At 48.0% G+C, this 25,878-nt stretch overlaps 2 protein-coding genes across 5 annotated transcripts in view; one reads left to right on the forward strand and one right to left on the reverse strand.

Moving 5' to 3' along the window:
* DNASE1 (deoxyribonuclease 1) overlaps nucleotides 1-25,878 on the forward strand; it is a 29,162-nt gene that overhangs the window by 1,999 nt on the left and 1,285 nt on the right. For all 4 annotated transcript variants that reach the window (XM_035022109.1, XM_035022111.1, XM_035022113.1 and 1 more), the window contains exons 2-6: nucleotides 10,181-10,686; nucleotides 22,106-22,188; nucleotides 24,910-25,057; nucleotides 25,390-25,478; nucleotides 25,644-25,727. In XM_035022109.1, the coding sequence (XP_034878000.1) occupies nucleotides 10,369-10,686; nucleotides 22,106-22,188; nucleotides 24,910-25,057; nucleotides 25,390-25,478; nucleotides 25,644-25,727 (722 nt within the window). In that variant the 5' untranslated portion in view covers nucleotides 10,181-10,368. The remainder of the gene's footprint in view (nucleotides 1-10,180; nucleotides 10,687-22,105; nucleotides 22,189-24,909; nucleotides 25,058-25,389; nucleotides 25,479-25,643; nucleotides 25,728-25,878) is intronic.
* On the reverse strand, nucleotides 7,663-8,206 carry LOC118021771 (ubiquitin-conjugating enzyme E2 L3-like). Its single transcript, XM_035022127.1, has one exon. The coding sequence runs from the start codon at nucleotides 8,140-8,142 to the stop codon at nucleotides 7,678-7,680; it is 465 nt and encodes a 154-aa protein (XP_034878018.1). The 5' UTR covers nucleotides 8,143-8,206; the 3' UTR covers nucleotides 7,663-7,677.

Consider the following 25,878-nt stretch of genomic DNA (forward strand, 5'->3'; position numbering starts at 1 on the left):
CATGACCTGAGCCGAAGGCAGACGCCTAATGACTGAGCCACCCAGGCACCCCTTCACCAGCAAGGTTTTTAAGATGTCAGAACATCGTAAGACACAGAAAATTTTAAAAATGTGATTAATACTCATGACTGGGTTGATATGCAGGCCAGCTGTAAGGGTGGTGCTGATTTTTGTCTAGTTGTATTGGAAATGCGGGGCCTGAGCCCAGTTTAGGACTCAGATCTCTTAGAGGCCCCAGGGAAGAAAACCCTCCCTGAAAAGAAAAAAATCTGGCCATATTATTCTCTTAAGGAAAATTAGTTAGTCAAAGTGTATTTTAGAGAAGAAGTGTTCTTTAGAAGATTTAGATTCTCGGGGCGCCTGGGTGGCTCAGTTGGTTAAGCGACTGCCTTCGGCTCAGGTCATGATCCTGGAGTCCCGGGATCGAGTCCCGCATCGGGCTCCCTGCTCGGCAGGGAGTCTGCTTCTCCCTCTGACCCTCCCCCATCTCGTGTGCTTTCTCTCTCATTCTCTCTCTCACAAATAAATAAATAAAAAAAATTAAAAAAAAAAAAGATGATTTAGATTCTCAACTGAATTACCTGTGGAATATGTTAAGCTGGAAATGCTTGGATACCACTCTTTGATCTGCTGAATAAATCTTGGGCAACCCTTCCAACCTGTAGCTTTTGAAAGTTTCACAGGTGATTCTAATGATCTTTAGATTAGATACTGCTGATCACTATATTTAATTGATACCTACTGGTCCAATCTTGTAGGCTAAGTGTAAAAGAGATACCAAAAGCTGGATGAGAGGTTATTGGGATTTAGAGTTAGACATAGTTTCTCTCTTCAAGGAACAAAGTTCTGGGGCAACTTTCTCTTTAGCCCGGGGTGAACCATGGGAGCTGCCTTGACCTGGACCCTATTGTGACTTATCTCCCGCAGAAGCTCTGAGGTTCACACTGTTCCACTGGAATTGGGCAGAAGTAGCCTGTGACGAAGCTGAAAGATGTGTCCAGAGACAATGTTATTACATCCATGTTACTTCATTGGGAATACCACATGTTAACTGCCAGCCTTTGTGGCAGAACTGCACTGCTAAAACACTAAAACCAGGGACATGAAGGAACATTTAATATATTAAAAGGTTATGTTTAATAAACCTTACAGAGTTTATCAGAAAGAGAAAATGGTTGCAGAAGTGTATGGAGAATTTTAGACACAGTGTAAGGAGTGTTATTCCAAGTAGAGGCTCTGCTTTCAAAGCCTTTAGGAGTAGATCATTTTTGGGTCCAGGGGAAATAGGCAAAAGTTGAATATGCTGATTATCACTTCCTTACTCTCCTGGAATGTTTCCTTTTTGGAAACTTTGAGCATCTTCCACTGAATTAATGTTTTAAACAGTTCTGTGGAAGAAGTGAAAGGCCCTTGTCCCAGGTCTGTGGTTTGGTTATAAATCACAAAACCAAAACCTACCCAGCTCCCTCTCATTTATCTTGGCAGGAGTTGGGGAGAGAGCAGATTGAACAAAGGAGACTTGTCTGTCTCCTCAGTTCTTTGGTCACATAAACTTTGATTTACTCTTGTATAATCCTGTTTCCTACACTGCTAAAATTGTTGAAATCAGATGGAAGAACTCTTTTTACATTTCAGAGTATACAGAAGTCATTCTGGGTTATGCTGCATTTCTCCCAGTCTACCACTGCTACCTTTTGTGTGATGTAGTTGTATTAATTTTGTTAGATGAGTTTAAGGGGAGATTCCATGCAGATGTACTGCCCTCAACTGCAAAACAGCATTTTCTCCAATAAAGTTGATAATGGCATTATCAACCCCTGCTGTTAAGATTAAGTCATCTTCCACTTAATATTAAGATGGCAGTACTCCCCCAAGTAATCTGTAGATTCAGTGTAATCCTTGTCAAAATCCCAATAGCCCGTATTTTTTTGCAGAAATGGAAAAACTGATCTTAAAATTCACGTGGAAGTGCAAGGAACCCTAAATAGCCAAAACAATCTTGAAGAAGAACAAGGTTGGAAGATGCATACTTCTGATTTCAAAACTTACTATAAAGCTACAGTAATCAAGACTGCCTCCTGGCCTAAGACTAGACATATATGTATCAGTGGAATAGAGAGTCCAGAAATAAACCCACACATTCATGGGCAATTGGTTATTGACAAGAATGCCAAGAGGCACCTGGGTGGCTCAGTCGTTTTAAGCGTCTGACTTCAGCTCATGTCATGATCTCAGTCATGGGATCAAGCCCCATATCAGGCTCCCTCCTCAGTGGGGAGTCTGCTTGTCCCTCTCCCTCTGCCCCTCCCCATGCTCGTGTGCACTCTCTCTCAAATAATCTTAAAAAAATAATAATGCCAAGATCATTCCTTGGGGAAAGAAAAATCTTTTGAATGAATGGTTCTGGGACAACAGAATATCCACATGCAAAAAAATAAAGTTGGACCCTTTAGATCATATACAAAAGTTAATTCAAAATGGGTTAAAGACCTAAATGGGAGAACAAAACCACAAAACTTTTAGGAGAAAACAAATCATGATCTTGATTTGACCATGGATTCTAGAGATGACAACAAAAAGCATAAGCAAGGAACAAAAGACAAAAATAGAAGAATTGGACTTAATAAAAATGTAAAATGTTTGTGCATCAAGGACCCTGTCAAGGGATGGGGAGGACAACCCACAGAGTGGGAGAGAACATTTGAAAGTTGTATCTGATAAGGGTCTAATAGCCACAATGTCTAAAGAACTCTTACAACTCCGCAACAGAAAGACAATACCCACTTTGAAAATGAGCAAAGGACTTGAATAGACATTTCTCCAAAGAAGAGATACGAATGGCCAACAAGCACATGAAAAGATGCTCAGCATCATCAGTCATTAGAGAAACGCAAATCAAAACCACTGTGAGATACCACTTCACATCCCATAGGACAGCCTGAAAAAGAAAATTCAAAAATCCCAGAAAATAAGTGTTGGGAAGGATGTGGAGAAATCAGAAACCTCATACATTGCTAGAGGTCCATAATGGTGCAGCTGCTGTGGAAAAACAGTTTGGTGGTTCCTCAGTAGGTTAAACATAGAATTACCGAATGACTTGGTAATTCTGTTCTTCGGTATTTGCCCAAAAGAATTGAAAAAAAAAGTTGTTTAACAATTTTTTTTTTTTTTAATTTATTTGACAGAGAGAGACAGCGAGAGAGGGAACACAAGCAGGGGGAGCAGGAGAGGGAGAAGCAGGCTTCCCACTGAGCAGGGAGCCCGATGTGGGGCTCGATCCCAGGACCCTGAGATCATGACCCGAGCCGAAGGCAGACGCTTAACCAACTGAGCCACCCAGGTGCCCCGAAAAAAAAAGTTGTTTAAACAAAAACTTGGATGACTCCTGATAGCCAAATGATAGAAACAACCCAAATGCCCATCAGTAGATGAATGGATAAACAAAACATGGCATAGACATGTGGTATATCCAGTGGAATACATGTTACAATGTGTGTTTGCTTATTTTTAATGATTATACTAATGGTATAATTAACCTTTGGTTATATATGGTGTACATATACCCCATATAAATGGTATAGCCTTTTATTTTTTAGAAGTTTGCCAGTTCTTTGATGCAGCCAGAATCCTTTCTCAGTTCTTAGGGGAAAACACTCAAGACTGAAGGCTGGTTCTTCACTTTAAACAGTTTTTTTTTTTAAAGATTTTATTTATTTATCAGAGCGAGCCAGCACAAGCAGGGGGGAGTGGCAGGCAGAGGGAGAAGCAGGCTCCCCGCTGAGAAAGGAGCAGGATGTGGGGCTCGTTCCCAGGACCCTGGGATCATGACCTGAGCCAAAGGCAGACACTTAATCGACTGAGCCACCCAGGGGTCCCTCACTTTAAACAATTTATTGTGAAACATTGTATACCACAAGAACATAAGTAGTGTAAAGAATATTGATAAACAGAATACTGACAAACACAAGTGTACCTACCATCCAGCCTAAGAAATAGAGCATTATTTTCAGTATTTTAAAAAAATATTTAATCTCTACACCCCATGCAGGACTTGAACTCATGATCCCGAGATCAAGAGTCAGCTTTACTGACTTAGATAGCCAGGAGCTCTTATCTTCAGTATTTGTAAATTCCCAGTAAATTCCCTTTACTGCTACACTTAATATTTCATTGAGTCAGCAGATTGGTTATAAATATAAGGAAAATTCATAAGAGTGGCTTTCAGCAAATTTACATATCATACTTATCACGTGTCATATTCATTTGCCCATATCATTTATCACATCATTTAGTTACATTCATGTAAGTGGGTAAAAACATATCAAGATTAAAAGCTCTGTATAGTTAGTGAAGTTTTTTTTGTTTTGTTTTTTTAAGATTTATTTGCTTGAGAGAGGGTGTGCGCACAGGGTGGGGGGTAGGGGGGTGTGGGCAGAGGGAGAGAGAATCCCAAGCAAACTGCACTGAGTGTGGAGCCAGATGGGGCTCAATCTTCCGACCCCGAAATCACCACCTGAGCTGAAACTGAGCCCGATGCTTACCAAACTGGGCCACCCAGCTGCCCCATTAGTAAAGGAAACTTTTTTTTTTTTTTAAAGATTTTATTTATTTATTTGAGAGAGAGAGAACACATGAGAGGGGGGAGGGTCGGGAGGGTCAGAGGGAGAAGCAGACTCCCTGCCGAGCAGGGAGCCCGATGGCGGGACTCGATCCAGGGACTCCAGGATCATGACTTGAGCCGAAGGCAGTCGTTTAACCAACTGAGCCACCCAGGCGCCTAGTAAAGGAAACTTTTAATTTGGAACCTGAACTTGGCCCTGAATAAATACTGAGTTTTACCTCTAGGAAGAAAAGAACATTTATGAGTTATGTCCTAGGCACCTTCTTTGGCCTTTTCCATCCATTATCTCCCTTAATCCTCTGAAAAACTGTATGAGATAAGTATTATTGTACTAACTTATAAATGAGGAATTTGGCTCATGGTAAATAATTTGCCCACGGTCACGAAGCTAACAAAGCAGATCCAGGACTCAGCCCAGATGTGTCTAAATGCAAACTGACCACCTCACCAAATTATCTTCCTTCCCCAAATCCCAGGGAACCTGGAGTTTACATTTGGGGGATTGGCTACTGTTACTTCTTTTCTCTAACCTTGATAGGAACTTCTAGTCCATTGACCCCATTGCCTTTCTTCTCCACATTTTTATGCATCTTGTGGGCCGTTATGCCTAGAATATTCTTACCAGTACCTTGCCTTAGTCCCCTTAGTTTTAGTCTTGTACATTGAAAAAATCAATATGCCTTTTAAATCTCTTAATCTACATGTTTCTCCTCAATCCCTTTATTTTCCTTATATCTGCTGAAGGACATTGGCAGGTTGATTTGTAGAGTTTTTCAGGTTGGATTTTGCTTATTATATTTGCATTACAGTTCGACATGTTCCTCTGCCCTCTGTAATTCTTGTAAATTTATAAGCTGGACGCAAGAGACTTTATCAGGCTAGGATTTAATCCTTTGGCAAGATTATAGATAGTGTCTTATCACTTATCGGGAGGCATATAATGTCTGGGTGTTGGCTTTTTAAAAAAGAATAGCCATGTGAAAAGGAGCATTTGAAGAGGTGCAGTCTCTTTGAAAAATTGATCAATCTCTTGAATTCAACATAGTATATTTGGAAATAAACCTATGGCATGAAAGAAAAATAGGAAACTAACTCTAAAAAGCTATCGTCTATGGGGACTGGGCCAATTAATGACCAGTTCACAGATGGTCTCACTTGAGGGCTACAGAATTGTTCACATAATTATTAGAAACCTACTGGAGTCCACAGCTGACAATCTGCAAACTGCTGGATAGAACTCAGTCTCTAGGTATGAGATGGTTAGAGTCTAGTTTAAACCTCTAACCCCTGAATCAAGAGGGGAAAGGCAAGAAAGACCTTATCTACTAGATTCTGTGTCTGCTGAAGTCTCCGGTGACATTTTGGCAGCAGCCGGTGGCAGTCCTCAGAGCTGCGCAGCGGGACCCAAGGCTGGGACCATACATAATGTGCTCTTTAAAAGCCTGGCTTCTTTAAAGATTTTTTTCTTTGACACTGGTTTTCAACAACTTGATTATGATGTACCTTGGTGGTGGTCTTTTGAGGTTTATTCTCCTTGGGGTTTTTTTTGTTTGTTTTTTGATGATAAATTTAAGGTCAATTTTATTTCTACAAAAAAAGGCAGTCAAAACAATATAAAACACATGTAAAGGATATTATTGAGTGAGCTTCAAGTGGAGCTTGACTCTGCAAAGGCTGTGAGTCCAGAGGGAGAGGGAAGGCCGTCTTATTCCGGGGCTGGCCGGCAGGGCACCGGCAACCCCAGACTGTTGCTGGCTACAGCCAAGTCCCGCCAATTCCAACCCCGCAAAGGGTCAAACTGTGCCGAGGGAGGGTCGCAGTGGGGCTGCGCTGCACTGAGGAGCTGGGAGAGCGAGCTCCGTGGCACATTCAGATGGAGCTTAGAGACAGGTGAGCGTGGAATTTCACATGGACATCTGGCTTCGGCGTTGTCCGCAATGACCAGCACGTCTTCTACAGTGGCTGCAGGGAGGAGCGTCAACCTTTGGCCGCAGGAGCCTCTCTGGCGAGAAATTCCTCACACAAGTGCACAGCATCCTCTGGTCGGCAGGCCCTCCCCTGGGGTTGCCACAGACCTGGGTTTCCCCAAGCAGGGCAGGCCAGGCTGAAGTTCAGTCACGCACACAGACATCAGGGTTTGCCCATTTAACCAATATTATGGTGGTAACACCAGCCAGATTTTTACAGAAGAACTGGGCCTCCCTTTTCATGGTTGGTTTTTGTTTTGTTTTTTTCGTGGTGAGGGGGAGGTGGTGGGGTGGTGAGTGGTGGTTTGCTTGTTTTTAAATTCTTTTTGAAGGATGTTATAAATTGGAGCCAGGAGAATTTGAACCAACTCCCACACAGGGCAGTGCAACATGGGAGTAGAGAAGCCACCAGAATTGCCAGGAGCGGTCTCTTCTCCTTTGCGGAGGAGATAGCCCTGGGTCTGGGGGAAGTGAATGAGTGAAAAATAAACCAAGTGCAAGAAAGTGGGAGTTGCAAGGGCAGGGGAAGAAAGGGAACTGCAACTTTTTTTTCCTTTTTCTTTTTTTTCCTTAACCTTAAGGGCTAAATGTAAATTGAAGGTTTTGGATCAATTTGGACAAGAAAAGAAACGCCATTCTTTTAAAGTAGATTGAAGCAGTGATTTTTAAAACAAAGAAAGCAGAACTAGAACATCTTAAATTTTTAATCCTTTCTTTACAGGTTACCTAAACCACTTTTGATTAAGAAAACTGTAGAAAGTTAGTAACTGCCGGGGCGCCTGGGTGGCTCAGATGGTTAAGCATCTGCCTTCGGCTCAGGTCATGATCCCAGTATCCTGGGATCGAGCCCCGCATCGGGCTCCCTGCTCAGCGGGGAGCCTGCCTCTCCCTCTCCCTCTGCCTCTCTTCCTCCTCATGCTCTCTCTCTATATATATCCCTGTGTCTCAAATGAATAAATAAAAATCTTTAAAAAAAAAAGTTAGTAACTGCCACAAGCAAATGCCAGGCGGCAGCACGTGTCAATTTTCCACAGAGTCCTGCTTTGCGGGGTCTCCGCTCACACTCGCCGCAATCGGTCGCAGCAGAGTTTAGTCCACAGGTCGCTTCTCCCCGTATTTCTTTGTAAACTCTTCAGCATTCTTACAGAATTTTTTGCGGCCCTTAGAGTATTCTTCAGCTAGGTTAGCCCGAAGTGGGTGCTCGGGCTGGGGGTCGTTCACCAGTGCTATGAGGGACTGGATTACTTGGTCGGTTTTGGTTGCTGGCTTCCAGTTTTCAGCACTAATTACTGGCAGACAGACCTGCCCCTTTTCATCAATGTTCGGGTGATAGATCTTTGTTTTAAATGTGATCTTCGGTGGTTTGAATGGGTATTCTGCTGGAAAGTTGATTTCGATTCTGAAGGCTCCCTTATCATATGGAGGGTTGTCAGGAACAATAAGCCCTTGCCAAGTCAATAAATTAGCTTCATCAACCTGGATGTTACGGAAGTTTTTCATTCCACATTTGCGGATTTCTTCAAGCTCCTTCATCAGCCTCCTGCTGGCCGCCATCTTGGATCTGGTGCTGCTCTATTCTCCGTGGGTTTTATTGAGCTTCTTGGATCTGTGAGTTTATAGTCTTGATCATATTTGGGAAATTTTACTTTATTTCTTCAAATACTGTTTCTGTCTCCTTTTTGCTCTTCTTTTTTCTGGGATTCCAGTTTATGCACATTGGCCTGCTTGGTAGTGTCTGGTGTTTCTTTGTTTTGTTTTGTTTTATCTGTATGCTTTATTTATTTGTGTGTGTATGTACTTTATTTTGAGTTGTTTCAGTTGCTATGTCCTTAAATTCTTTGATCTTTTCTTTTACAGTGTTGATCTGATGTTAATCCCATACTAATGTTTTTTCATTTCAGAGACTATTCTTACCATCTCTAGATCTTTTTATAGCTTCCATTTTCCTCCCCATCATGCACGTGTTTCCCTCTACCTTCCTGAATATGTGAAGCATTTTTATAAAATAATATTCATCATCCCTGTCTGCTAGTTCCTATATCTCTGCCTTTGCTAGGTCAGTTTCTAATGGTTGGTCTTCTTAAGGTCGTAGGTCGTATTTTGCTCTCTTTCACATGCCTGGTATAGCAGTTACCATTTCACGCTTCATTGCTTGCTTGTGATGCTGGAATGTTTCTCCCTTGCCAGCTAGCCTGATGCCAGTTCTCGCCGTTGGGGGTGCTGGAGGAGAGGGGGCCTCTCTTCCTGGTTCTGTGTGTTCTGCTTTTTTCTGTTCTATGACACAGGCTGGCACATAGGATGCATGGGAGCTCACTCCACTAAGTTTCTGTGGCACCTTTTCAGGCAGTTTCCTGGCTGCAAATTCAGCAGCACCCCCGTGGTTCCCGCCCTGATACTCTATGTCTGGAAGGGGTAGGCACTGCCAGGCAAGTTCAATGGGACCCCGGCTGGCCTCCTGGCAGCTTTCCCGTGAGTTCATCAGCACCTCTGCACACAGCTTCCCAGCTCATTTTGTTGGCACCCACACAGGTTGTCGTCAGCCTCCAGCTTTGGCCTGGGGCAGCCCAGTGAACTTTTCACCATCCAGTGGGCTGTGTCCACCACCTCCCAGGTGTGAATCCTTTCCTTGGGTACCTCCCTTCACCCTAGGGTATTCTGTAGAGTTCTCTTTTGTTTCTTTTCAGTTAACTCCTTATAAATAGTTAATAATTGTTTATACTAAACTTCCCTTGTTTAAAATACCATGTGGTTTCTGTCTCCTGGCTGGACTCTAGCTGATACACCTGGCCGTTTCCTTATTGAATACTGGACATTGTGAATTTATGTTGTTGGTTGCTGGGGTTTGTTATATTCCTTCAAATAGTGTAAATCTTGGTCTGGCACACAGTTAAGTTCCTTGGCATCAGGTGATTCTTTGGAGGCTTGCTTCTGAGCAGTGTAGGGTGGGCCTTTGGTCTGCAGCTAATTTAGCCCCATTGTGAGGGGCAGTGCCCTTCTGAGGATTCTACCCGATACGCTGTGAATTAGGAGGCTTTACCATGGTGGTTTATGGGAACATAAAATAGGGCCATCCCTGTGTGAGCTCTGGTTCCATCTGCTCCTTTCCAGGGATTCCTGCCCTGGGCTCCTCGCATAGTTTGTCTCACACGGGTACAGATTCCTCCTCAGCTGCATATCTTGGAGCTCTGCCTGCTCTGCAGCCCCTCCTCCCTAGCACTCCGCCCCTGCGTCCTAGCTGCCTCCTTGCCCTCCTGTCTCTTCCCCTGAGGGAGATGGCTGGCTGTCTGAGTTTCCCCTCCCAGCGCTGTAGCCCGGAACCACCTTGGCTGTGGCTGGTGCAGTCACAGGGCTCCGGCTGTCGGTTTCCCTTCTCGCTGCAATCTCCTCTGGTGACAGGAGACGCATCACATCATCTCTTGCCCAGTTTTCTGAGTTCACAGGGCTCTGTTACTATGTCTTGAATGAGTACATAACCAAACAGATGAAACAGCCTGTCAGGAGCTTAATGAAATTCAGAATGGGGTTGGGGCGGGGAGGCTCTCTGGCTAAGCGAACTGACACTGTTAACACTCCTTCTTTTTATTTTATTAAGCAGTCACACGAATGGGAACAGGAAGATGGTACAGATTGGAAGACAGTGACATGGTGGAGGCCTGGGGTTCGCCCCACAGCAGGCTCACCGTTACCATATTGTGTGGCTGTGTCCTTGCTGGGCTGAGGTGCTTGCGAGGATCGACGCCTCCTCACAGGAGTTCACGTGAAGAAAGGAGCTGATCACCCATGAACTTGCACAGGCAGAGTCCCTGGCCTGCTTCCGTGGCCCACCATGACTCCAGTAGTCTTCAGACGACGGGAAACTGGACCGACAAGGCCACCTACCTCTGGGCAGTCTGGCCTTGGCCTGGACTCCTCCCTGGCCTCCTGGGGCCACCTCTGCTTCTGCCCGAGGCCCTGTCCATGGCCACAGCTGGGTCAAGATGGCCACTGGTGGCCAGTGCTGCCCTGCTACACTTCCACTCTGAGGCAGGGACACTGATCCCTGGCTGGCAGCTGTCATGCAGGCAGCAAGAGGGGAGCCTGGAAAGCCAGCCTTGCAAGGTGAGTGGACGTGTTTTCTGAAGTGATATAGAAGTGGGGTGAGAACCAGTGCTGCTCCCCAGAGCCTGCAATTTGTGAGCAGGCAGAGGTCTCTGTGACTGCCTTTCCCATTCTCCACCCAGAACAGCTTCCTGTCCCCACAGCCAGGACTCTCCCAGCCTCACATTCTTCCCTGGGGGTGGTGCCCAGACCTCTGGGAGGAGAGTGGTGGCAGGGCCCTGACTCTGCCCACATTCAGGGGTCCAGGACAGGCAGGCACTCTGGGAGCCCCATGGCTCGATGGGGGTGTGGGGCAGGACAAGTGCATCATCCTTCACTCATGGCAGACCTGATGAGGCATCTGTCCCAGAGGCCAGTTAAGGGGGAAGGCTGAGGCGCTGCGGTAGGATGGTTTAGTGGGAGCCTTTTCATGTGACTGAGCCCCATAGGCTCTCACTGCATGCATCCCTACCCCCCAGGGAAGAGTTCAGTTATGGGAACATTTCAGCTTGAAGCTTCGTGGGGGGTGGGAAACACCAAGGGGAGCTTGGGGACTGTGGTCTCCTCCACACTAGCAGAGCCACATTGCCTTAATATCCTACAGTCTAAGGTCCAGCGATGCTCAGAGAATGGGTGAACAGAGGCTGGGGACTAGTGGACACGGTAACCGGGGAGGTAGGGAAGACATGGGATCAGCCCTCCCAGCTGGCCCATCCAGGAAGGATTGGGCAGAGTTAGAAAAGATGCCGTCGCTTAGTACTCAGACCTGAGGGTCAATGGTGAGAGCTTCAGTGGCCACTGTGTTGTGGGGCTGCACCATCTAATGGGTGGTGGCTTCTGGGACCATTGGTTCTTGTGAGCGTCCTTCTGGGCTCAGACATGGGCAGCTCCCTCCTCTCCACAGAGATAGGCCCACACCAGCTACTCTCTGGGGTCTGCTATCTGACAGTCAGCCTCTGCCTGGGACTTCCATGACAGGATGAACTGGTCCTGTCTCTGCTTTCTGGCTGTGCTTTACCCAAGTACTACTCTGATAGCTCCTTAGCCTACAGGAGCCTTTCCCTCCCAGTAAGAGCTGTAACTTTGGGGCGCCTGGGTGGCTCAGTTGGTTGAGCGACTGCCTTCGGCTCAGGTCGTGATCCTGGAGTCCCGGGATCGAGTCCCGCATCGGGCTCCCTGCTCGGCAGGGAGTCTGCTTCTCCCTCTGACCCTCCCCCCTCTCATGCTCTATCTCATTCTCTCTCTCAAATAAATAAATAAAATCTTTAAAAAAAAAAAAAAAAGCTGTAACTTTGGTGCTCCCTTATCACCCTTGGTTCGATGTCTCCATCCCACAAGGATTTGGGATGTGGAGGCTGAGGAGCCTGGCCTGGTGGCAGAAGCCTATCCCTTCACTCATTCATCAGTGAAGACTGGGTCAGGCCCCCTTTGTGTGAGATGCTCACACTTAGATGGGGACAGCCAGAGCAGCCTGAGAGGGTGGAGAGCATCTAAAGCCATTGTTCTGTCAAAAAGGCCCCTCTCTGATGTTCATCCTTTCATTCAGCAGCCACTTGGTGAGTACCCACTATGGGTCATGGCTTGTTTAGGTGCTGATATATAAGCCCTAGCTGTCACTGGACTGCATCCAATATGACAGAATGTACATTATTAGATGTGATTGGTGGTAAGACAAAAATAAGGATAGAGGGACAAAACGTGTTAAGTAGGATGCTATGGTGAGGTGACATCTGGGAAGAGGCTTGAGTGAAGGAGGGGCAAGCAGTATGCCCATCTGGAGGCAGAATGCCAGGTAGAGGGACAGTGCTAAGGCCCTGAGGCAGGAGCCCATTTGGGAAACATGTTTGAAACTGTCAATGTGTAACAAACTATAGTGTTTATAGATAAGCCCCATGGCCAGTCCTAGGCAGGAAGCACAGCAGTTACTTGCACTAATTATAAAAAACCAGCACTGCCCATCTGGCCAGGAGGGAAGGGTCCCCAGAGAGGAAGCAGGCCTGGAGCTGGCAGTCTGCAAGCCCCAAGGCTCCTTCTCTAAGAGCGAGATGGTAGACCTCAGCTGAGGACACACGTTCCTGTTCTCTGAGAAGTTACAGAATGAGCTTCTAGAATGTAGAATTGCTATGTCCTGCTGCCGTCTTCATTGTAGGACTGGGCTGGTAAGGAGAGATACCAGAGGGTTCAGACAAGGACACAGAGGTCTTCAGCCCCAGAGACTCTTGGTCAGGCAGAGGGACATGGCCTGTGTTCCTTCTGGCTGTCGCTCATTGGTTGGCATACCTCTGCACAGGCCACGTATAGCTCAGAGATGTCCGTGTAGCCTATGCTAGCCAGACCGGCTTGCGGAGTTATCAGCCCACATCCTTTCACCCACCGGGCCTGATGCTGAGTCAGTTTACCAGGTACCCTGACAAACAGGACTGGGCAGGGTGACAGACCCACCCAGAGGCTATGGTATTGGAGTTGTCAGACATGGACTTTAGCTGATTAACAGATTAAAGCAGAGAGAGAAGATGCAGAATCTCACATAGAATTCATAAAAAATTAAATGAAAAATCGGAAACAGGAGAGCATGACTAAAATTTAAAGTTAAGTAAGTGGGCCTTTCTACCCTAGGGTTAGGGGTTAGGGTAGAAAATACCCCGGCAAACACCACCGCAACTAGCCCACACTACCCTGTGAGCGTCCTTGTCCTGGGCCGCTGGGGCCCTGCTTGTCTCTTCCGTAGACCCCCAACCTTGGGCAGTGGGGGGGGTTCCTGCCAAGGAAGGTTCTTTGTGCTTGGAGAGACTGGCGGGTCTTTGGAACTTGGAGAACATGTTTCAGTGCAACTTTGTTGGAAATACTCTTTTTTTTTTTTTTAAAGATTTTATTTATTTATTTTGAGAGACAGAATGAGATAGAGAGAGCATGAGAGGGGGGACGGTCAGAGGGCGAAGCAGACCCCCCGCTGAGCAGGGAGCCCGTTGCGGGACTCGATCCCGGGACTCCAGGATCATGACCTGAGCCGAAGGCAGTGGCTTAACCGACTGAGCCACCCAGGCGCCCCGTTGGAAATACTCTTGGCATGTTGGAAGAGCTTTGTGATGCTAATGAAATCTTTGGGGCCCTCAGATTCATTGTCAGGAACACAAGCATGTTTTTATTTATGGTCTTGGGCTAAATGTATGCTAACCTCTCAACATACGCCTTAGAAACTGCCTTTTTACACAGTTGTCTTTTTGTTTGCTTCTCCCCTGAATGCAGAGTGCAGAAAGGTAGCATTGAGGACTGGTGGGATTGGGGAAATGGAGGCCCGTCTGGTTTGCAAGGGGCACACACACGCTTTTCAGGCGTCACATTGCGGGTCCTGAGTGCCACCTGTTGCACTGATGTGATGGGCATGGGCACAGGCAGGGGTGAGGACGTGGGGGCCAGGGCTGCTGCAGAGCATGACTGACGATGTTTTGGATCATCGCAATTTAGGTGCATGTTGTTCTGAGGAGTTTTCCACCCTGGGTTAATGGTTTCTTTATAATGAACAGAAATAAATTCATGACGGATGGTGAGGTAAGGCAAGGTCATGGGCCAAGGCCAGCGTGCTGACCCACACAGGTTGTTTGACATGGATTAAAGCAATGTCATGGCAAAGACATCAGCCTTTTATCTGAAGGAAAGGATGGAAGCCCCTTGTCTTCTAAACTGCTCTGTGGGGCAGTGAATACCCTTCCCACAGGGAGAGAAGGAACACAGGTTGAGTCTGGCTGAGGGGAGGCAGGCCTGCGGGGCCGTGACAGCCGTGGTTCCTGGGAGGTTCTCGTTCCTGGGAGGCCACTTGGATGCCCCACAGTGTACCCTGTGCTTCAAGACAGGAGGCCTTGCCGGGGTCTCTGGAGGGTCCCGAGGAACGGACGTCCTCTTAGCCAGGAGGGTGCTGAGGGAGGTGTGGAGCAGGTGAGCACGTAGCCCCGCTGTGTTATGCATTTGTCATGGCGCGCCTTCTGTGTTCCAGGCACTGGTTTAGGCACAAGGAAGTTGATGGACAGGCTGGACGAGGTCTCTGCTCTCGTGGGGTTTGTGTTCCAGTCCAGAGGTGGGCCTTAAACGAGTGTAAATAAGTAAGAGCAAACACATTAAAGAACAAAGAAAACAAGTGCTAAAAGTAATGAAAGAGATGATACTGGGACCATGTTGGTGGTAAGGATTGTTGGGGAGAGGATGACCTCCCTTAAGAGGTGACGTTTTAGCTGAAACCAGAATGACAGGGCAGCCCAGCTCTGCAGGCGGAGCAGAGGCCCAGAACTAGAATCGCTTCAGCTTTCGTCTCAAGGACTAGGAGAAACTGATGACAGATTGTAAGCAGAGGAATAACATGATCTGATGGCACATTCACGAGACGTGCCAGGTCCTGTGCGGAGACTCAGATCATGGGGTGGATTTCCGGAAGCAGGGAGACCACGGGTAGGCATTGCATGTGTCCGGGGAGGACTGGCATGGTGGCTGCAGAGGTAGAGTGCAGACGGGGACTGCATTTGGGGTCGCGCTGAGGGAAGGCAGGGAGCCAGGTGAGTCTGAAGTATCTGAGCATCTCAGTGGAGGCGGGGCAAGGGCATCCAGGGATATAGTCTGCAGTCTGGTTTCTCCGTAGCAAGTTTGCAAAGCCCACTGGATGTCAGTGGAGGTGTCCTGGCCGCAGCCAGGTTGGGGGACAGAGCCCCATCTCCCAGGAGAGTCAGGAGTGTTTCCTGCACAGGTGGAAAACCACCGTCCCTCTTAAGGCTGCTGGACTGCAGGACCTGACAGCTGGTCACCGTCTCCCAACCCAGAGTTTCTGACAGCTTGAAATCCTTCTTCCTCACGTTCCACATCCAGTATACCACCAAGTCCTGTCCTAAGGCCACAGCGCTCTCCCCGCCTCACCATACCTTCCATGTCAGCCACCCTTGTCCCTTCACCTGGAGGCAGCCTGCTTGCCTTCCCTCCACCTGAGCCCGGCCCTGCTCCTCATGGTTACCAGAGGCACTTCCTAACATGCAGACCTGGGCATTTAAAGTATTTTGAGTGATTTCTTTTTTAATATTAACTTATTACTTCATTTTTAAAATTTAGGTGTTTTTTTTTTTTAAGTACTCTCTCCACCCAGCGTCGGGCTCAAACTCATGACCCTAATAAGAGCAAGAGTCACATGTTATTCTAACTGAGCCAGCCAGGTGCCCCCAACTTCTTACTACCTCATTTTTGGATGATGCCTTGTATTTAGTTATGGATTACAAATGTTTTGATTTATAGAATTTTTTTAAATTATGGAAAATTTCAACATATTCAAAAGTAGAAATTAGTATGCTGAACCTCCGTGTGCCCACCACCTAGCTTCAGGGCCACATTTTTAAGCAAATCCCAGATAGTATATAATTTCATCTTTAATATTTCAGTGTGACTCTAAAATTCAAAGATTGGCAGCTCTTTCTGCCCATGAGTCCTGTCCCTTTGCTTTAATAAAAACAAGCACCAAAAAAAAAAAATCCAAGGATCATTGAAAGCATATCCACAATGGCATGACCACACCTAAACATTTAATACCGGCCCACCTTGGTGTTTGGTTCAGTTGCAGACCACCATCATAATGTGACTGTCACAATAAAGTGAGCCAGATGAATTTTTTGGTTTCCTAGTGAATATAAAAGTTATGTTTACAGTATCGTGTAGTCTGTTAAAATATGCAATGCCATTATGTCTAAAAAACAATGTACAAACTTTAATTAAAAATTACTTTATTGCTAAAAAATGCTACCCATCGTCTGAGCTTTCTGGAAGTCATAATCTTTTTGGGGGAAGAGGGTCTTGCCTCGATGTTGGTGGCTGCTGACTGATCAGGGTGGTGGCTGCTAAAGGTGGGGATTACTGTGGCAGTTTCTTAAAATAAGACAACAGTGGAGTTTGCCACCTTGATCGACTCTTCCTTTCATGAATGATTTCTTTGTAGCATGTGATACTGTTTGATAGCATTTCACCCATGGCAGAAATTCTTTCAAGATTGGAGTCAGTCCTCTGAAACCCTACGGCTGCTTTATCCGCTAAGTTTACAATAAATATTTTGTTGTCATTTCAACAGTCTTCAGAGCATCTTCCCCAGGAAAGATTGTCTCAATAAAGCACTTTCTTTGCTCATCCATATGAAGCAACTCCTCATCTGTTTAAGTTTTATTCTGAGATCGCAGTGATTCAGCCCTATCTTCACACTCCACTTCTTTTTTTAGTATTTACTTATTTAAGTAATCTCTCCACCTAACATACGGCTCAAACTCATGACCCCGAGATCAAGAGTCACTAACTTCTCTGCCTGAGCCAGCCAGGCACCCAAGGCTCCACTTCTGATTCTAGTTCTCTTGCCATTTCCACCACATCTCAGTGACTTCCTCCACTGAAGTCTTGAACCCCTCGAAGTCATCCATGAGGGTTGGAATCAACTTCTTCCAAACTCCTGGTAAGGTTGATGTTTGATCTCTTTCCATGAATCACAAAGGTTAACGGTGAATTCTTTCAAGAAGGATTTCAATGGACTTTGCCCAGATCCATCAGAGGAATCACTGTCTAAGGCAGTTACAGCCTTACAAAATGTATTTCTCAATAATAAGCTTTGAAAGTCAAAATTACTCCTTGCTCTTTGGGCTGCAGAATGGATGTTCTGTCACTGGGTGTGAAAACAACATGAATCTCATTGTCCATCTCCATCAGAACTCTTGGGTGACCAGGTGCATTGTCATGAGCATTTTGAAAGGAGTCTTTTTCTGAGCAGTAGGTCTCAACATGTGGGCTTACTATTCAGTAGATCATGTTGTAAACAGATGTACTGTCATCCAGGCTTTGTTGTTCCATTCAGAGAGCACAGGCAGAGTAGATTTTGTATAATCTTAAGGACCCTAGGATTTTCAGAGTGGTAAATAAACATTGGCTTCAACTTAAAGTCACCAGCTCTTAAATTAGCTCCTAACGAGAGTCAGTCTGCCCTCTGAAGCCGGGCACTGACATCTCTATTCTAGCTATGACCATGCTAGATGGCATCTTCTTCTGTTTATAAGGCTGTTTTGTCTAGGTTGAAAATCTGTTAGTCATTGTAGCCACCTTCATTAATGATCTCATCGATCTTCTAGATCCCTTTCTGCAGCCTTGTATCAGTACTCACAGATTCATCTTGCACTTTTATGTTGTGGCTTCTTTCCTTAAACCTCATGAACCACCTCTGCTCGCTTTGTGCTTTCCTTCTTCAGCTTTCTTACCTCCCTCGGCCTTCATAGGTTTGAAGAGATGACCTGGCTCTGGATCACGCTTTCATTTAAGGCAGTGTTGTGTCTGGTTTGATCTTCTATCCAGCCCATTAAAGCTTTCTCTGCATCAGCAATAAGGCTGTTGCGCTCTTATTTTTGTGTGTTCACTTGGAGTAGCATCTTTAATTTCCTTCAAGAACTTTTCCTTTGCATTTACAACTTGGCTAACTGGTATAAGAGGCCTAGCTTTTCGTCTGTCTTGACTTTCGATGTGCCTTCCTCACTAAGCTGTCATTTCTAGCTTTGGATTTAAAGTGAGAGATAAGTGACTCACTCCTCCTTTCAGTTTCTAAAGGCCACTGGCCAGTTAGTAATTGGCTTGATTTCAGTACTGTTGTGTCTCCAGGAATAGGGAAGCCCGAGGAGAGGGCAAGAGATGGGGCAACGGCCAGTTGCAGGAGCGGACGGAACATGCACAACACTTTGGAGTGTGCTGTCTCAATGTCGGCGCAGTTTGTGGCGCCCCAGAACAGCTACACTAGTAACATCCCAGATCCCCGTAGTAAGTGCGGGAAGAATGAAAGCGTTTGAACTCCGGCGAGAAGTACGCGAATGTGACACAGACATGGAGTGAGCAAGTGGTGCTGTGGGCACCGCGGTGCTGACAGACGTGCCTGAGGCAGGGTCGTCACAGAACTTCAGTTTGTGTGAAGCGCACTAAAGCAAAGAGCAGTGAGCCCAGGTGTGCTTGTAATTTCCTCACTTACCACACCAGTGTTCTCATGTTCCCGATTGCCTCTTAAGTGATTTGTTAAGCAAATGTTCATTTATTTAGTTAGGGTTGTTTTTTTTTTAAGATTTGATTTATTAGAGAGCAGAGTGAGAGCACAAGCAGCGGTAGAGGGGCAATGGGAGGAGCAGACTTCCCGCCAAGCAGGGAGCCCAACATGGGGCTCAGTCCCGGGACCCCGGGATCATGACCTGAACCGAAGGCAGACACTTAACGACTGAGCCACCCAGGCGCCCCAAGGAAATGTTTGTTTAAACGATTGAGATCCACTGTTTTACAGAATCCATATTGCATTAGTAATAGAACTCATATTTCATTTTATTCTCTGAGTTCCTCCTCTCTCCTCTTTTTTTTTTTTTTTAAGATTTTATTTATTTGACAGAGGCACAGTGCAAGAGGGAACACAAGCAGGGGTAGTGGGAGAGGGAGAAGCAGGCCTCCTGCCAAGCAGGGAGCCCGATGAGGGGCTCGATCCCAGGACCCTGGGATCATGACCCGAGCTGAAGGCAGACGCCTAACGACTGAGCCACCCAGGCGCCCCTCTCTCCTCTTTTTCTTAAAATTTATTGATGAGACCATCCTTTGTCCTATAGTTTCCCACAGTCTGGATTATGCTGCATCCCCATGGTGGTGATGACTGATGTGCTTCTGTCCCTTGTAAGTTGGTACTGAGATCTAGAGGTTGCGTATATTTGCATTGGTTTTGGCAAGCTACTTTCTAAGTGCTGTTGTGTCCTCTGTTCAGGTGTGGAAAGCTGTTGTCTTCTGTTGAGTTAGTAACCACTGATGATCAGTGCCTACGTTAGGGGTTGCAAATTGGTGAGTCTCAAATTCTGGCAGTCATTCATTGATTAGCTGGAATTCATTGCTTAGCTGGAATACACCTATATAAACAAATTGCCCCTCAGTAACCATTGAGCAACTCGGTGGTACCATTTACATAGGAAAGGCAGGGAGATTTCTTGATTTTTGACTGTTGGCCACTTTGCAGAATAACAAGCGGATTCCCCAGCATCTCCCAAAGGTGACTGATGAATTTTTTACATCAGTATGCACTCATGCATTTAAAAACAGTTGAGGGGCGCCTGGGTGGCTCAGTTGGTTAAGCGACTGCCTTCGGCTCAGGTCATGATCCTGGAGTCCCTGGATCGAGTCCTGCATCGGGCTCCCTGCTCGGCAGGGAGTCTGCTTCTCCCTCTGACCCTCCCCCATCTCGTGTGCTTTCTCTCTCATTCTCTCTCTCTCAAATAAAATCTTTAAAAAATAAAAAATAAAAACAGTTGAGATCACAATTATTCTCATTAGCAGTTTGTAGATTTGAGAATTTGTGAGAAGATAGGTATTCAGTCTGTTAGAAATGATGAAGGCTGGAAGAGAAGGTATATTCAGTATAGGAAACTATAGATACAGTAACTCAGGCATATTCATTATGTATGTGTTAGACCCAAAGGTTCTCAGACATTCTCAGTTCAGAGCACCCCTATGTAAGGTTCCGTAATTATTCTGAGGGACTGCCTAGGCCAAAAATACCTAACAGTTCCATTAATTAAATAGTCTAAACAACTTAAGTATTTATGTCCTAGCAACTTAGAGACATTTGGAAAAGTAATATACAGTCCCTAACTCACAATGGTTCGTCTTAAGAGTTTTGACTTTATAATGTGCAAAAACGATATGCATTCATTAGAACCCATACTTTAAATTTTGAATGTCGATCTTTTCCTGGGCCGATGATGTGCGGTAGGATCCTCTCTCGGGATGCTGGGCAGTGGCAGGAACCCCAGTGCCCAGTCGGCCACGCGGTCACGAGGGTAGCAGTCGATACCCTTGGCAGACGTTGTTTTTCACTGTCCGTACAGTATTCAGCAAATTACATGAGATATTGAATGCTTTATTATAAAATAAATAGGTTTTGTGTGGGAGGATTTGGCCCAACTGTAGGCTAATGTCAGTGTTCCGAGCACATTTAAGGTAGGCGAGCCTAAGCTATGGTGTTAGGTAGGTTAGGTGTATCAAGTGCATTTCAACGGTATTTTCAACTTGCAGTGGAAAGTTATGGTTCTCAGTGTGGTTACAGCGGTTACCAGGACATAACCCTTGTTATAAATTGAGGAAGATCTGCACATATGAATTTGAAGAAGAAATATTTTCAATAAGTCACCAGAATTACTTAGGAATGGAACATAAGCCTGTTGGGCACTTTTACAGTCATGGAATCAGAGTGGACGCTGCCATCACTGGTGCCTGCTGCGCACGGATTGTCACACGGTGAGAACATTCTCAGTAACTGCAGAAACCTAGCCTTGCAGAGACCTGCAGCATCGGAGAGGAATGTAGCAGGAGAAACTGTTGAAACCGTGAGCACCTAAACCACAGTGTCCAGCCATGTTATCACTGTTCCCCCTCAGAAGCTGCGTGTCCTGTGGCACCCGGCAGGGTCATAGTGTGGCCAGATGTGTCTTAGCGCACTGTGTGGGAACCACAGCTGTGTGTCCTTCCCATTTCCGTGGTCATCCTCGCCCCAGGGCTACATGTTGGTGTGAGGCCACCCCCACCCCCAGAGCGTTCAGGAGCAGGTCCCAGGGTCTTGTGGCAGTTACTGTGACATGCAGGCCACCAACCTGCACAGAGGTGTTCCTTTGCCACCATTGTTGCCAGCCTTAGTGCTTAGAGGATGTTTTCCTTATCCTTTGATTTCAGCCACACCAGAGCTGAAGACCTGGCTTTGACTTCAGGAAACCATTGTGACGTGCAGTTTCCCCTTCCCGTCTCTGGTGCAGGGTTTAACCAAAGAGGGTGTCAGTCTTTCAGGATTGATGTAAAAATAGTTCAGCCTGATCAGAGAAGGTGGTCTTCTGTCAGTGCTCATTTCTCTGCTGTCAGAACTGAAAAATGCTAGAAGCATGGGGCTTCCTATCTTTCCCTGGCACCTATTCTGTGTCTCTGTGTGGGGCTGGGCATGGGAGGAGTGTACCCGGACTCCCCACTGTTGGTGTTGGGCCTGGCCATTGTGGAGGCCAAAAGAATGTGGTCAGAGGTGGCAACATGCAATTTGTGAACTGGGGCCTCTGGAGGCATCGTTTATTTGCTCCTCTGGAAGTTTCACCTTCCACCGTTTACAAGACTGTGCCTTGGGTAGCTGCAGGCCTGTGAGCATGAGGAAAAAATGCATATGTTGTACACTGAGTTTGGGGATTGCTTGTTACACAAGAGCTGACTGATAAAAATGGAACAGAAGTCCATGAGAAAAAGGTAGGAGAGTGACAGAAGTAGAGCATTTGAGAGGGTTATTATTCTTAAGGATAAGATGGATTTTTAAGATGTGATATGTGTCTTCCGTGAAATGTTATCTGTTGATACTTAAACCCAAGAGGAGGGCAGTGACAGTTTTATCCCCATTTTATAGATGAAGACAATGAAGCTCAAAATGAGAGTGAAGATGCGGGGCGCCTGGCTGGCTCAGTCGTTAAGCATCTGCCTTCAGCTCAGGTCATGATCTCAGGGTCCTGGGATCAAGTCCCCCATCGGGCTCCCTCTACTTCTGTCCCTCCCCCCTGCTTCTGCGCATGTGTATGCTCTCTATCTCAAATGAATAGATAAATCTTTAAAAAAAAAAATGGGTGAAGATGCAGCAGGTGAGTCTGGTGCGGGCCCCAGACCCCCAACTCCTGGTCGAAGCTCTTTTGCGGGCTGTGTTGCTTCTCCCGCAGGCCCAACTCTGAGGGCAGCCGACAGGGCAGCCGTGCACTGGGCCTGGCTCTTGGTACAAGTGGGGCCGCAGTGAGGACCTGGGAGGGAGGGCAGAGACCACACCAGGGAGCTCCGCAGGGCACAAGGGCAGCGATTTGCCCAGGAGGGGTGTGCTGAGAACTGGAAGGACCAGGTAGCCGCAGGGTGACACTTGTGCCACCTATGGGCGGCATCCCACGTTCGGTCAGAAGCGGGGCTGGTGGCCTCCCTCTGCGTTTGCTCCCAGGTTTCCCTCGAAAGGTCCGGCAGGGGGTGTCTAGAAACGAGTGCCCGGGAGAACGGGCTCTAGGCACCTGCGCTGCACACACCAACAGTCTTGCTTGCTGAGCACAATCTGGATTTTGATGTGCTTAAAAACTCAGAGATGGAGAATGGGAGAGGCAGCAAGCAAATCTTTGGTCAGGCTGTGATGGGCGTGCTGGCAGCTTGAGGGCCAGGCCACCTCACTGCACAGGAGGGACACGTGAACGGACTGGTGTGACAGACACAGCTGTCTGTCAGCAGGCTTTCATTACCTTGGACTCCGGGTCTTGTTGGTTTACCTTCTGACCGGTTTTTCATCCCCTCTGCCACCTCCTGCCCCGTGAGGCTCTGGCTGGATCCGCACTTCCCTGACCCTTGCCTCGAGGCCTCCCCGGCTTCCTGTCCTCCAGTCCCGCAGCCCCTCCTCATGGGCGGAGTCCCTTCCGGGGGGTCGTAATGGCTCCCAGAAGAGATCCCTGGCCTAATTCCTGGAACCTCTGAACATTAACTTAGGTGGCAGGAGATAGATTTTGCAGCTGCGATCAAGTCAAGGCTCTTGAGATGGGGAGAAGGTTCTGAAGGTCCGGGAGGATGCTAAATCCCATCCCATGGATCTTGTGAGAGGAGCGGAGAGAACTGACACAGAGCAGGGTGCCGACGTGGGCGGAGTGGGGTGACCTGGAGCCCCCAGGAGCTGGAGATTCAGGGAACCTTCCCCTCATGTCTCTACGGGAGTGCGGCCCCCGGGACACCTTGTGGGGTGACCTGGAGCCCCCAGGAGCTGGAGATTCAGGGAACCTTCCCCTCATGTCTCTACGGGAGTGCGGCCCCCGGGACACCTTGATTTCAGCGCCGTGTAATGGATTTTGGTCTTTGGCCTCGACGGCTGTTAGAGAATACATTTTTGTCAATTTAAGCCACCAGCTTTTTAGTGACTTGTTTCTGCAGACACAGAAAATGACTACAAACAGGACGGTCAGGGATTCCAAAACAGAAATGACTGGACATGAGGCCTAGTCCAGAGCCTTCAGCTGCTTGATGGTGTCCCTGACTCAGTCACCTGGGGTCACCTCCGCCTGGAACACACACTCTTCACCCTAAGGTTCCCTGTTGCCTTGCTGGCAATGGAGGTGGGCCCCACATCCTGCCGCTTCCTGGGGCCCACGGCACGTGCTCCGCAGGGAGAGCCTGACTTCCAGCCCAGTGGCCTGCAGCCCACACTGCGGACCCATGAGGAAGCGGTGGTTGGGCCTCACGGGGGATGGCCGGCTTCGACCTGTGGCTCCAAGGTCATCTCCAGACTGGAACACAGCCGGGCCCGCCCCCGGCACACACCTGCTACCTCCCCCTCCCCCTCGCTGGGAGAGCAACATGTGTGAAGGACATGGGCACTTTGGCCCGGTCATTAGACTTTAAAACCAAGTGCACATAGTATCCGGTGCTCTCTTTACAGCAGCAAGAACCTGTGCCTGTTGCGATAGGTGCACGCCAGCCAATCAGGTGTGTGGGAAAGCCACACAGGCCGCACCATTGTTCTCCGTCCCCCAGGTGATGCCCTGGGAAAGGTCACAACTGCCTAAAGCTTTAAAACCCCAGGGGAAAACAAACATTCCCTGTGCTGGGACTCAGCTGCAGCTCTGTACGGTCTGTCATCCGTTTTTTAATTCACTCCCCTTTGCAACTAATTTTTCTTAAAGTAGCAAAAGGAGACCATTGATACCGATCAGAGAATATCTATTCCTAACTCTTGTAAGAATTCCCATCGTCCTTGTAGAAGCTGACCTTCAGGTGAGTGAGTGGTGCCCCAAGGGCAGTGTGACACAGGGCCCATGGAAAAGGGGTGCCAGGCCTGGAGGCCCCTCAGGTGACTGGCCCCTCGGGAAGAGCTCTTGCCAGTTCAGGCTGGGTGGGTGCCTGGAGCAGGGAGGGCAGTGAGCTGGTGTCCCAGCAACAGAGGGCCAGGGGCTACCTCGGGCTGGTGATTTTCACAGGGGCTGGTCTTCTGGCAGGTGGAGTGAGAAGACCCCAGGGTGCTTCACTTAGCTGTTTGGCTCTCTGGACACTGGGGAGAGGGTTGTGAGTCTCAGCCTGGCCTGTTCAGCATAGCCTGCAGAAACAGGATTTACTCAGCTTTGGGCTCCACCTGGTTGGACTCTGGGGGAGGAGGAGGCACTGTCCTATTTCCAGACTCACAGGTAAACATCCCTCCTGTTCCAGGATGAGAGGAGCCAGGCTGATGGGGGCACTGCTCACCCTGGCTGGCCTGCTGCGGGTGGCCCTGTTCCTGAAAATAGCAGCCTTCAACATCCGAACTTTTGGGGAGACCAAGATGTCCAATGCCACGCTCTCCCACTACATCGTGCAGGTCAGTCCAGGCCGGCCTGTCCCCGAGGAACCCCAGGGCGGGGGGGTGGTTGTGGTTGGGGGGGGGGGAGGAGACATATAACAGGTTCTGGGAACACTGGGGCAGCAGCCAGTCCTGAGGGCGACCACAGACGGGGGTGTGGAGAGCCTCTGGTGACAGGGAGGACCCCTGTCTGCTGTTCTATCCATGGCTGGCAACAGAATCCCAGGCAGGAGCATCAGGCCAAACCATGACCTGAAGGTGCCCCAGGGAGCAGCTCAGCCCTTGTGGGGACCTGCAGCCGCTGTGCACCCAGGCTGCCCTGCTCAGCACCAACGTGGTCCTGTCCACAGATCCTGAGTCGCTACGACATTGTTGTCATCCAGGAGGTCAGAGACAGCCACCTGACAGCCATGGGGAAGCTGCTGGACATACTCAATCGGTGGGTGATGGCCAGGGGGGCAGGGTGGGCGCTGGGGAGGCACGGGATGGTGATCCTCCCCCCGGGGCATGGTACCATTGCCTGACAGAGCCAGGAGCCCTGCTGTAGGCAGCAGGAGGGTTCCCTGCGGGCCCCCTGACAGGCACGTTTGTTTCCTTGATCCAGGGATGACCCCAACACCTATCAGTTCGTGGTCAGTGAGCCCCTGGGCCGGAACAGCTACAAGGAACAGTACCTCTTCTTGTTCAGGTAAAGCCCCAACGCCGAGAGATGGGGGCCACCCGCGGACACTGAGGGGGACCTCGTGGGCAGTAGTCTATCCTACGGGGAGGAACTGGAGGCCACAGAGCAGGAGCCGAGAGCCTGGGGCCCTGGTGTGGGCCGCACCCCCAGTCCCAGG

Source organism: Mirounga leonina, unplaced genomic scaffold (genome assembly GCF_011800145.1).
Source record: "Mirounga leonina isolate KUSES-001 unplaced genomic scaffold, KU_Mleo_1.0 Mir_175, whole genome shotgun sequence".
Lineage (NCBI taxonomy): Eukaryota > Metazoa > Chordata > Mammalia > Carnivora > Phocidae > Mirounga > Mirounga leonina.

What these genes read in the sequence shown, in the direction of transcription:
- LOC118021771 (XM_035022127.1), bottom strand. Translation starts at nt 8,142, where the DNA reads ATGGCGGCCAGCAGGAGGCTGATGAAGGAGCTTGAAGAAATCCGCAAA.